Below are 12,589 nucleotides of genomic sequence, written 5' to 3' on the forward strand. Positions count from 1 at the left end.
TAATACTTGGTAGATAATGGAGTTTGACATTATTTACAATTACACCAACATTCACAGGGGCAAATATCATAGGCATTAGGGCACAGCATGACCACAAGACATCTTTCATACTTCCCAAATACTTTTATGTTTTGGCTACAGAGGTCAGTTACCAGACTCAGACTTACTCTTTTTTTTTTTTTTTTCCCCCAGGATCAAACTTATTCTTAAGTAGAATTTTTATGTCTATTCAGTCAAAGTCTCATATACTTTTCTGGGCCCATCCATCTATAGATAAGAGTAGAAATTCACAGGTAATGTCAAATCTTGATATGCTGTCCAATTTCTTTAAGATGAAAGGAGGCATTATTTTTAAGATAATGAGGAGCTTCTGTATGGAGGAGACCACATCCTCGTCAATCTCCCATTTTAACTCCTCTGGGTCCAGTGTCAGCATGAAATGTCAGAAATATCAAAAGCTTTGCCGCAAAGCTTTGCCTCACTGGCTTACAGCTACTGCACTCTACTCCCCAGTCTAATTTTTGTTCAGCTCAAAATATTTCTGGGCTTCAGCGCCCATAGCTCAGTGAGTAGGGCACCAGTCACATACACTGAGGCTGGCGGGTTCGAGTCTGGCCCAGGCCTGCTAAACAACAATGACAACAGCAACCAAAAAATAGCCAGGCATTGTGGCAGGTGCCTATAGTCCTACCTACTCGGGAGGCTGAGGCCTTGCCTCAGGTTGCCTGAGGTTGCTGTGAGCTGATATTTTCTAATTCCCCTTGAAACTTCTTCTTTGACCTATGGATTATTTAGAAGAGTATCTAATTTCCAAGTATTTCTGTTAATATTTCTGATAATGATTTCTAGTTTAATTCCTTCAGTGTCAGAACACGTTTTGTAAGTTTTTTTTTTTTTTTTGAGACAAGATCTCACTTTGTCACCCTCGGTAGAGTGCCATGGCATCACAGCCTACAGCAACCACAAACTCTTGGGCTCAAGTGATTCTCTTGCCTCAGCCTCCCAAGTAGCTGGGATTATAGGTGCCCGCCACAACCCCCAGCTAGTTTTAGAGACGGGGTCTTGGCTTTTGCTAAGGCTGGTCTTGAACTCCTTGAATGCCTCAGCCTCCCAGAGTGCTAGAATTATAGGTATGAGCCATTGTACTTGGCCAATTTTTAAAATGAGTTAATTTTTATATGGATGTGAGGTAGGGATCTAACTTCATTTTATAAGTAGAAATCCAGTTGTCCTAGTATAATTTGTTAAGCATACAATTTTTTCCCCATTGAATGCTTTTGGTACTCTTGTTGAAAATCAGTTAACCATAGTTTATTTTTCCCTGGACTTTATTTAATTATTAGTCTGTAGTTTTCTTGTGATAGCTTTGGGTTTGATATCAAGAATGAGTATCATTCTTGTATCTTCTACTTTAACCTGTCTGTATTCTATTATATTTAATGTGAATTTCTTGGAGAATAGGAATTATTTTTTTAACTCTAAACTGAAAATCTGTGTTGTAATTGGTGTTATGAGGCAATTTACATTTAATACAGCTATAAAATGCTTGGATTTAGATCAGTCACTGTATTGTTTTCTATTTCTTCCTGTTTTTCATTTCTTTTTCTTCTTTCCTGCCCTTTTTTCTTTTTTTTATCCTATCTCTCTCTCTCCCTCTCACTCTATACATATATGTACATTCACAAACACTCACATAAGCTGGGCACGGTGGCTCATGCCTATAATCCCAGCACTTTGAGGTGAGAGGTTCACTTAAGGCCAAGAGTTAGAGACCATCTTGGCTGGGCGTGGTAGCTTATGCCTTTAATCTTAGCACTCTGGGAGGCCAAGGCAGATGGATTTCCTGGGTTCCAGAGTTAAAGACCAGTCTAAGTAAGAGTGAGACCCAGTCTCTACTAAAAATAGAAAAACTAGCTGGGGGCTTGGCGCCTGTGGCTCAAGTGGCTAAGGCGCCAGACACATACACCTGAGCTGGTGGATTCAAATCCAGCCCGGGCCCACCAAACAACAATGACGGCTGCAACCAAAAAATAGCTGGGCATTGTGGCAGGCACCTATAGTCCCAGCTACTTGGCAGGCTGAGGCAGGAGAATCGCTTGAGCCCAGGAGTTGGAGGTTGCTGTGATGCTATGGCACTCTACCCAGGGCGACAGCTTGAGGCTCTGTCTCAAAAAAAAAAGGAAAGAAAAGAAAAAGAAAAACTAGCTGGGCATGGTGGAGATGGTGGAGGGCACCTGTAGTTTCAGCTACTCAGGAGGCTGAGAGGAGGATGGGTTGAGTCCAGGAATTTGAGGGTGCTGTGACGCCACAGTACCCTAACCCAGGGTGACTAAGATACCGTCTTAAAAAAAAAAAGAGAAAGAGACCATCTTGGCAAGATAGCGAGACCCTGTCTTTATAAAAAACAAATTTTTAAATTAATTAGGCATGGTGGTATGCATGGTTGTGGCAAGGCAGGAGGTGGCAAGGCAGGAAGAGGATCACTTGAGCCTAGGAGTTCACGGTTGCAATGAGCTTTGATTGTGCTACTGCACTCCAGCCTGGGCAACAGAGCGAGACTCTGTCTCTTTAAAAAAAAAGAAAAAAAAAGGAGGGGGGCTCTGCGTCTGTAGCTCAGGAACTAGGGTGACAGCCACATACACCCAAGCTGGCAGGTTTGAACCCAGCCCGGGCCTGCTAAACAACATTGACAACTACAACCAAAAAATAGCCAGGCAGTGTGTTGGGTACCTGTAATCGCAGCTTCTTGGGAGGCTGAGGCAAGAGAATCGCTTAAGCCCAAGAGGTTGTTGTGAGCTGTAATGCCACTGAACTCTACCAAGAGTGACATAGTGAGACTCTGTCTTAGAAAAAAAAAAGTACATAAAAACAGATTTGTAAATAAACACATTTTTGTTAGAGGGATTTCTCTCTCTCTCTCTCTCTCTCTCTATATATATATATATATATATATATACACACACACCTTTCTTTCACGGTGGATTTAGAATTAATATATTACCACTTTAATGTGGTAAAACCTCACCAGACAGGTCCCTTTCCCTTTATGTTATGGCTATATTATATCTATATACATAGCAGCTTCCATCAGACAATGTCATACCTTTTATTTCAACCATTATAATTATTTATATATGTATATATCTTAAGAAAGTAAAGAATAATCTCATGTTCATATAGAATTTTACTATTTATATTGTTCTTTCTGCATTTCCAATGTTTTGAGTTTCCCTCTCATATTATTTCTGCTTGAAGAACTTGTTTTAACATTTCTTTTTGAGTAGATGCCTTTTGTTTTGTTTTGTTTTTATTTTGTTTTGAGACAGAGTCACTTTGTCACCCTGGGTAGAATGCCATGGCGTCACAGTTCACAGCAACCTCAAACTCCTGGGCTCAAGTGATTCTCTTGCCTCAGCCTCCCGAGTAGCTGGGACTACAGGCCCTGCCACAACTCCCAGCTATTTTTAGAGACAGGGTCTTGCTCTTGCTCAGGCTGGTCTTGAATCAAGCTCTAGCAGTCCACCAGCCTCGGCCTCCCATCGTGCTAGGATTACAGGTATGAGCCACCGCACCCAGCTGCAGAGTAGATGCTTTATGATTCTCCTAGTTTGCCTTCATTTGAAAATGTCTTTATTTTACTTTCATTCCTAAAGAGTTATTTTTGCTGAGTATAGAATTCTTGGGTGACAATTATTTCAACACTTTAAAAATGTTATTCTGCTTACTCTGGCCTCCATGTTTTCTGGTGAGAAATCCATAGTCTTTCAAACATTTGTTTCCCTACATGAAATGAATAATTTTTCTCTGGCTGATTTTAGAATTTTTCTAGGTCTTTAGTTCTCAGAAACTTCTTCCTTTCCTTCCCTTCTTCTGTTTCTTTTTCTTCCTTTCCCTCCCTCCTCCCTTCTTTCCTTTTCTTTTCTTCCTTCTCTTTCTTCCTTTCCTTCCTTCCCTTTCTTTTTTATTTCCTCCCCTTTCTTTTCTTTCTTCTTTCCTCTCTCTTTCTTTCCTTTTCTCTCTTTATTTCTCTCTCTTTCTTACCTTTCTTTCTTGTAGTGATGGAGCCTTGAATTCCTGGCTTCAACCATTCTTCCAACTCAGCCTCCCAAAGTGCTAGGATTATAGATGTGAGCCACCACACCTGACTTTCAGAAGTTTCCAGGCTTAGATTTTTGTTGTTGTTGTTTTATCCTGTTTGTGTGATTCACTGAGCTGCTTTTTTCTTTTTTGTAGAGACAGAGTCTCACTTTATCGCCTTTGGTAGGGTGCCATGGCGTCACACAGCTCACAGCAACCTCCAACTCCTGGGCTTAGGCAATTCTCTTGCCTCAGCCTCCCGAGTAGCTGGGACTACAGGTGCCTGCCACAATGCCCGGCTTTTTTTTTTGTTGTTGTTGCAATTTGGCTGGGGCCGAGTTTGAACCCGCCACCCTCGATATATGGGGCTGGTGCCCTACACACTGAGCCACAGGCTCCGCCCTGATTGAGCTTCTTGATTTGTACGTTTATATCTTTTCCCAAACTCATTAAATTTACTAACTCTGTCCTTTGGTATTTCCATTCTATTGTGCACACAGGTGGATTTTAAATTTTGTTATTGTGTTTTTCAATTCTAAAATGTCCATTTTGTTCCCCTTTGTATCTTCTATTTCTTACCTGATAATTTTTCTTTCTATTCATTTTAAGAATGTTCAGTGTTTTGGGAAGGCTGGTTATAAATGCTGCTTTAAAGCCTGTATCTGATAATTCCAATATGTGAGTAATGTCAGTGTGGGCATCTGTTGATTGTCTTTTTTCTTCCATGTTAAGATTTTCCTGTTTCATACTCTGGGTTATTTTGGATTATATCCTTGATATTTTGAATATTATATTGAGATTCTGAACCTTGTTTAAACCCTAAACAGAAAGCTGGTTGGTTAAGTGTTTGCACTACTAGTCACACTAGTCCTATGTCTATATCGGTCAGTCTGGGACCTGTGGTGTGCATCCAGGGTCAGACCCTATGTGCATAACTCAGCAGCAAGCCCACAAGTTCACATGTTACTCTGTTGAATCACTCGACCCCTCCCCTACTCTACTTTCCCTGACCCTTGACAGTCCCTGGGGCATCTCTTCCAAGACTTCCAGCCAGAAATCTGAGGCTTGCTCTTAGCACCCTGCTGCACCCAGGGCCCAGTGCAGAGGGGGAGTGGAGTCCTAGCAGGTGGTTGTCCCGTGTTCTTGGGGCTGTGGCTTCTCCAGTGAGAGGATAGGGCTTCCCTCTCAGGTTTCTGGTGCCTGCCTGGCTGAGGCTGCTGTCACTGTGCTACTGTTATTGCCAGTAGCAGCTCTGTTATTGCCCAGGAGCTGGGATGGGGAAGAAAGGAAAGAGTGTAGATTCCCTCAACTCTCTGAGCTGCAGGGACTTCATTTCTTGTTCCCTAGACAGATTCTCCTGGAGCCCTTTCTTCCCCACCATGTGCACTTCAGGTTTCAAGCTGCCTTTGTGACCAGAAAGAAAAAGTGGTCACCTCCTCACTGTTCCATAGAACTTTGAATCTGGTCTCCTTTTCTCATCCAGCTGCCATCCCCTGAGAGCTGCCCCTATATCTGTCCAGGACTGGTCATGGTCAGTGGAGGAGACACGCAAGATGCTTCCACTGCCTTCCCAGGACCTTGTACACTATCCACAGTGCCATACCCTCCTGCATGGAGGACCCAAGGGCAGGGCTTTACTTTTCCCACTGCTTGCCACTGCCCTCCCACACCTGATAGGCCCAGCAAACCCTTGTCAGATGAATCAAAGAGTCAAAGGGCACGGGCCCCATAAACCGGAGGTGGCGGTTTCAAACCAGCCCCAGACAAAAAAAAAAAAAAAAAAAAAAAATCAAGCTAGGCTTGGCAACGTAGCTCAGTGGTTAGGGTGCCGGCCACATACACTTGGTCTGGCAGATTCAAACCCAGCCTGGGCCTGCTAAACAACGACAACAACAGAAAAATAGCAGGGGGTTGTGGCAGGCACCTGTAGTCTCAGCTACTTGGGAGGCTGAGGCAAGAGAATCATTTAAGACCAAGAGTTTGAGGTTGCTGTGAGCTGTGACACCATGGAACTCTACCAAGGGAGACATAGTGAGATTCTGGCTTTTTTCTTTTTTTTTGAGAGAAAGAGTCAAGCTAGAGGGCAGGTACAGTGGCTCACACCTGTAATCCTAGCACTCTGGGAGGCCAAGATTGCTTCAGCTTAGGAATTCAAGACCAGCCTGAGCAAGTGTGAGACACTGTCTCTAAAAATAGCCCAGTGTTGTGGCAGGTGCCTGTAGTCCCAGCTACTCAGGAAGCTCAGGCAAGAGGATCACTTGAGCCCAAGAGTTTGAGGTTTCTATGAGCCATGGTGCCACAGCACTCTATTGAGGGCAACAAAGTGAAACTTTGTCTCCAAAGGAAAAAAAAGTCAAGCTAGAGCCAAGGCTCAGTCTTACTTCCCCAGTTCCAAACACCTGTCTCAGCATCTGTAGCTCAGTGAGTAGGGCACCAGCCACATATACCAGGGCTGGTGGGTTGAAACCCAGCCTGAGCCTGCTAAACAACTACTACAACAAAAGAATAGTTGGGCGTTGTGGTGGGTGCCTGTAGTCCCAGCTACTTGGGAGGCTGAAGCAAGAGAATCGTTTAAGCCCAAGAATTTGAGGTTGCTGTGAACCAGATGCCTCGGCACTCCACTGAGGGTGACATAGTGAGACTCTGTCTCAAAAAAACAAACAAACAAAAAAAACTGTCTGGGTTCCCCCTGCCTCCTTGACACTTCCCAGTTGGTCAGAAGTGAGGCTTGTGTCTCTCCAGTCTCGTGGCTCTTTGCCACCTGTTATGCACGTGGGCCGGGCTGACCAGACTTATTCTTACCTGTCCCAAAGTTGTCACTTCCCCCAGGGCATTTGCTTCTGCTCCTGCCTTTACACTGCTGCAAGTTGACTTTAAAATATGACCACTGGCTAGAGATAGTGGCTCACACCTGTAATCTTAACACTCTGGGAGGTCAAGGTGTTGGATTGATTGAACTGAGGAGTTCCAGACCAGCCTGAGCAAGAGCAACACCCTGTCTCTACTAAAAAATAAATAAAAATTTAAAAAATAGAAAAATTAGCTGGGCCTGGTGGCACATGCCTGTAGTTCCAGCTACTGGGGGGAAGGGGAGTGGCCAAGACAGGAGAATCATTTGAATCCAGGAGTTTGAGGTTGCTGTGAGCTAAGCTGATGCCATGGCACTCTAGCTGGGCAACAGTGTGAGACTGTGTCAAAAAAATAAAATATGACCATGTTTCAAGCTTTCCAGTGATCACTGTTGGGACACAAAGGCCACCTCTCTGCCATGTACCCCTAAGGGCCTCTTTACTATCAGGGCTTTGGTCTTTCCTGACCTCTCTGCCTGATATATTCCCCTTATAGACTCAGCTAAGTCTTTTGCTTTCTGCTGTTTTCACTGAAATGTCCTTCAGGAGGACGGTTCCGGAGGCCCTCATATTCTGCCTGCCCAAAGTAGTTGCTCTGTCCACTGCCATCTCCCCCAGCGCTCTGCATCCTTTCCTGGGGCTTCACAGTGGGCCTGTTTCACTGGGGTGAGACTCCCCTCTCCCACTGGAATATGGGCTTCCTGAAGTGTGGCTCCTGGTAGACCCCAGGGCCTGGTCCTCTGTCATGTTTAGTTGAGCCTGAGAGTCAACACGTATGGCCAAAACAAAAAGATCAGGAGACTCTTGCCTTAGAGTGCAGAGCCTCTCCCCAGCTGGACTAGCAGGGATAGAGGGAGGCGTGTTGAGGGCATCTTGTATGTTTAGGACCAGGTCTCAGAGAGGTGGCCAGCCTCTCTGCTGGCCTCCCACCTGCCCTATCCTGAGCATGGCAAGTGAGGGTGAGGTCACTGGAACAGGGAGGTGGGAAGCTGCATATGGAGCCTGTGCCCAGGAGTCTGGCCAAGGCCCGTCGTGAGGGCTGTAGCTGTAACCCTGCTCCTCCTGGTCTCCTCCCACCTGTGCCAGTGGCCCTTGTCTTCAGCCTGAATGCAGAAATCCTGGACCTAGACTTGGTTCCAAGCCACTCACATCGCCCCTCAGTCCATGTGCAGGTGCCCCTGCTCAGCTGAGCATGTCCCTGTTAATCAGTACCTAGGTGCTACTCAGTCCCACCACTCACATCGCTCCTCAGTCCATGTGCAGGTGCCCCTGCTCAGCTGAGCATGTCCCTGGTAGTTAAGTACCTATGGGGCTACTCTGTCCCATCCCCAGGTGGGAGGGACCCTTGGGGGGGGCATGACTCTTGGATTCCTTTTTCAAGGTGGTTTCAGCTGAGAGGAGTGAGCATGACTTAGGCAAAGAGGGGTGGGGTGAGAGTCTGTGGCAGCTGTGGATAAGACCTTGACAAAGGGACTACAGAGGAGAAAAGGGACCCTTTCTCCCTGGGTGTCCAAGAAACCCAGCTGGCCCCAGCACCTTACCTATATTGCTGCCCGATAGCCTCTCCTGCAAGGCCAGATCTTTCTCCCCAAAGCTGGGGCCTGGCACTGGCTCCCCTGGCTCTCCTCCTCTGTCCCTTGAGAGACCCCTTCTAGCCTGGCTGCCAGTCACAGGCTCCTCCAGGGGCCAGACTGTGGCCAGAGCTGGAGCAGAGGGAGCCTGTAAGGGAGCCAAGCAGGTCAGGGCGTCTGGTAAAGGCCTTCACCCATGCAGAACTCTTCAATCCAGGTTGAGCACAGCAAAGCCACTTGGGGACCCTCCTGGCACACACAGGTATGTACGTACATATGTGTACACACAACACAGATGCACTTCCATGCATATGATACTCAGTACATACACAAGCATACATGTTCACGTTGCACAGATGTGTTGTTACACACGTACAAATACACGTGCACACATGCAACAGATCCATGTACGTGTGGACAGACAACACAGACCTACAGATGCATGCATATGTGTCACACACTGCTTGGCTTCCCTTAACAACACACAAATTTCCTTACTGAGAAGCAGGCTTGTCCCTAGTTGTGTTGAGTGACCAAGAGAAAGGGACTAGGGTTTTTTTGTGCCTGTCTGAGCAGGGAGGGGCAGATGGGGCCACCAAGAGTCCCAACCTGAGGGGGTATGCCCCTGTAGAGCCCCTCCATTCCTCACCACCCTCTGCAGCCCCACCTAGCCTGGACCCTGAGCTGGTTATGGACAGGCCACCTGACTCCAGGCCAGTGCTGGTGGCTGCGGGGGCTATTTTAGGCATAGCTCCTTGGCCAGCAGCTCCCTCTCCACTGGCAGCTCTACTGGCCACCAGCAGCCTGTCTGCCCAGAATGCTGATTGGCAGTTGGCTACAGTGGGGGCTGGGGATGACTGTTATAAGCTGGAGGTGCAGCAGTGCAGCTGTCCAGAGCGCCTGTGGTCCCTGCTGCCACCATGGCCACCCACCGTCTTGTGATGGTCCGGCATGGCGAGAGCACCTGGAACCAGGAGAACCGTTTCTGTGGCTGGTTTGATGCAGAGCTGAGTGAGAAGGGGGCCGAGGAGGCCAAGCGGGGAGCCAAAGCCATCAAGGACGCCAAGATGGAGTTTGACATCTGCTACACCTCAGTGTTAAAGCGGGCCATCCGCACCCTCTGGGCCATCCTGGATGGCACGGACCAGATGTGGCTGCCTGTGGTACGCACCTGGCGCCTCAACGAGCGGCACTACGGGGGCCTCACAGGCCTCAACAAAGCAGAGACGGCCGCCAAGCACGGTGAGGAGCAGGTGAAGATCTGGAGGCGCTCCTTTGACACCCCACCACCCCCCATGGATGAGAAGCACCCCTACTACAACCTCATCAGCAAGGTGGGCTGCGCAGTGAAGTCCTCTGGGAGGCCGCGGGGCTAGGGCCCTGGGAGGGAGCCAGCTGTCTAGGGAGGGAACAGTAGCATTCTGTGTCCCCCAGGAACGTCGGTATGCAGGCCTGAAGCCTGGGGAGCTGCCCACCTGTGAGAGCCTCAAGGACACCATCGCAAGGGCCCTGCCCTTCTGGAATGAGGAAATCGCTCCCCAGATCAAGGCTGGCAAGAGAGTGCTCATCGCTGCCCATGGGAACAGCTTGAGGGGCATTGTCAAGCACTTGGAAGGTAAGGCCCACCCTCGGGAGTGTGCAGGGTGGCAGCAAGTGGGTTGACAACCCAAGCTTCTCACTTTAGCACAAGTTCCCACTGCCTGGTGGAGGCAGGCTTCCAGACTTGGGGCTTTCAAACTGTTGATTGATTAGGGAAGGCAGAGTAACCATTTAAAAAATAGTTTTGTGATGCTTTAGCTTCCGTGTAGGACACCACATAAAAGCTTTTGCTTCATTTCTGCATAGGACACCATGTAAAGTGCTTCTTTCTGCAGGCTGTGGGTGAAGAGTCTGCACAGCACTGATGGGAGCCCAGGCCATTCCTGGGAGGCAGGGCTACCAAACAGCACTGTCTGCAGAGAGAGTGGAATCTTGCCCAAGCTGGGAAACAGAATGACTCCAACTCAGAGCATCTGCCCCCAAATTCTGTTTTACAGTGGGACCCTGGACAAGCCACTAAAGCTGCTGGGGTGGCAGGAGCTACGAAGGCTGCTAGTACTTCCTGCCTCTTGATGTGGGCCCAGCTTGGACCCACAGAACCCCTCCTCATTCTCCCTTTGTCTCCCTACATACACCCTCTCTGGACAAAGACAAAACCAGTCAAAAGAGGGCCAAAAGGGGCTGACAAACAAGTCTAGGGGTAAAGCACAAGAGACCTTCCCCACAAAGGACTTGGCCCCTCCACTCCCTAGACAGCAGGGCATTCTAAATTTAGCATCTGAATGACCTTCAAGTTTGCTGGGATCCTGGAAAGGCAAGAAGGGAGCAGGGTGTGCCCCACACCTCTTGCTCCTGAGGGCTGATGGGCAGCTGGCCAGAGCACTCAGCCTGGCCCCAAGTCTGCCAGTGCTACCCACAGCACTTCACACCTGGCACTGCCACCCCTCCCTTCTGGGGGCTTCACTTGCCCCACATACTTCTCATAGCCTGGTCTGCAGGAAGGGGATGCCCCAGGGTGAATGCAGGATTTCAATGTGAGTCAGGGTGTGCCTCACTCCCCAGAGAACATCCTCGTAAGACCTCCTGCACAGAGGGGGGTGGGGTGCTGTGAACACCAAAGGTCGAGCTACTATTCCCAGCACTGGGGCTGCAGGAGGCAGGCATGGTCAGGTTTCAACCTGGCGCCGCCTCCCTTGTACCTCCTCAGCAGGCTTGTCTCCCTGTTCCTCCTTCAGGCCCCTTCCCCTCTGCCCAGGATGTCTACGATTGAGAACACCCTAAAACCAAACAACTAATGTCTCTCCTGACAGTCAAATTCCACCTGGCCAGGCTTCACCCTGGGCTGAGGAGTTTGGGGGTGGCACCACCTAAGGCCACAGCCATTCAGGCAAGAACAAGGTCCCCATGTGATTTACCACTAGGCTCTTGGTCAACTCAGTTTTGCCTTGATCGTTAGGTCCATTTCTGTGACTTTACTCTCTGGACTGGGAGGGTGATGCCAGGTGGGACTGGCTCTGTGGCCCATCAAGGTCACAGCACCTGCTGTATGGCAGGGGGCACTAAGGATGCCTGTACCTCCTGTCCAGGGATGTCAGACCAGGCCATCATGGAGCTGAACCTGCCCACAGGGATCCCCATCGTGTACGAGCTGGACCAGGCACTGAAACCCACCAAACCCATGCAGTTCCTGGGTGACGAGGAGACAGTGCGGAAGGCAATGGAGGCTGTGGCTGCCCAGGGCAAGGTCAAGTGAGGGGTGGGCTTGGGCAATAAAGGTGCCTCTTCCACTGCCTGGGGTCAGTGTGGCTAGGCACGCTAGGCCCTTTAGGCTGGCTCCTCAGGCCTGGCCTCTGGGGCCTAACCTGCCCCTGTTCACCCCCCACCCTGTAACTGTGGAGGACCCCAGGGACCAGGGTACAGCTATCCTCACAAAGCCCATGTCACCAGGGGCAGGAGCCCAGTCATCAGGCATCTGAGCCAGGGTTGCGTCCACCCCAGAAATTTATACTCTGGACAAACCCCTTTGGTGACCCTGAAGCATCAAGGCCATTTGATAACAATGTTCTAGAATCAGTGTGCTTGGGGCCGCTTAGGGAGAAGAGGCCAAGAGACCCAGCTCTTCCTGTGGGAAGCAAGGAATGTACCAAGGACTCTACTTCTCTGCCATCTTCCTTCAAAGGTACTCCTCTGCTGTCCCTGTAGCCCCCAGGATTGGCACCTTGAGCCCTACATCCTGGATGGGACAGACAAGCTTATAGGGGGCCTCAAAGCTAGCAACCTAGACTATGGAGCTTCCACAGCTGGAGAGGGGGACTGTAGAGAGGCCGCCATCTTCATGGGAGAGAAACCAGGAAGCTTGTTAAGGAAAGAGAGAGGCCTAAGGGGCAGAAAGGATAGAGAAGGGCTTGGGCTCAGCAGGCTCCTCAATGCAGCCTTCATCCTACGTAGCCAGCAGGTGGGGCTGGGAGTTGAATGTGTCTGCCTGGCACATCCCAGGGCAGAAGAGACTAACTCCTCAGATGCTTGGTGTATATCTCATTCCATACATGCACT

The 12,589-nt window shown here is 48.9% G+C and overlaps 1 protein-coding gene across 1 annotated transcript; it reads left to right on the forward strand.

The window, feature by feature from the left end:
• Positions 1–9,364: 9,364 nt before the first annotated feature.
• Positions 9,365–11,826, forward strand: PGAM2 (phosphoglycerate mutase 2). Its single transcript, XM_053608430.1, has 3 exons — positions 9,365–9,831; positions 9,932–10,112; positions 11,623–11,826. The coding sequence occupies exons 1-3, from the start codon at positions 9,418–9,420 to the stop codon at positions 11,787–11,789; spliced, it is 762 nt and encodes a 253-aa protein (XP_053464405.1). The 5' UTR covers positions 9,365–9,417; the 3' UTR covers positions 11,790–11,826.
• Positions 11,827–12,589: the final 763 nt, after the last annotated feature.

The sequence above is a fragment of the Nycticebus coucang genome, chromosome 11, assembly GCF_027406575.1.
Source record: "Nycticebus coucang isolate mNycCou1 chromosome 11, mNycCou1.pri, whole genome shotgun sequence".
In the NCBI taxonomy this organism is placed as follows: Eukaryota; Metazoa; Chordata; class Mammalia; order Primates; family Lorisidae; genus Nycticebus; species Nycticebus coucang.

What these genes read in the sequence shown, in the direction of transcription:
- PGAM2 (XM_053608430.1), top strand. Translation starts at nt 9,418, where the DNA reads ATGGCCACCCACCGTCTTGTGATGGTCCGGCATGGCGAGAGCACCTGG. An exon ending in ACTACAACCTCATCAGCAAG is followed by an intron (nt 9,832 to 9,931) that starts GTGGGCTGCGCA and finishes TGTGTCCCCCAG; the next exon opens with GAACGTCGGTATGCAGGCCT. An exon ending in CATTGTCAAGCACTTGGAAG is followed by an intron (nt 10,113 to 11,622) that starts GTAAGGCCCACC and finishes CCTCCTGTCCAG; the next exon opens with GGATGTCAGACCAGGCCATC.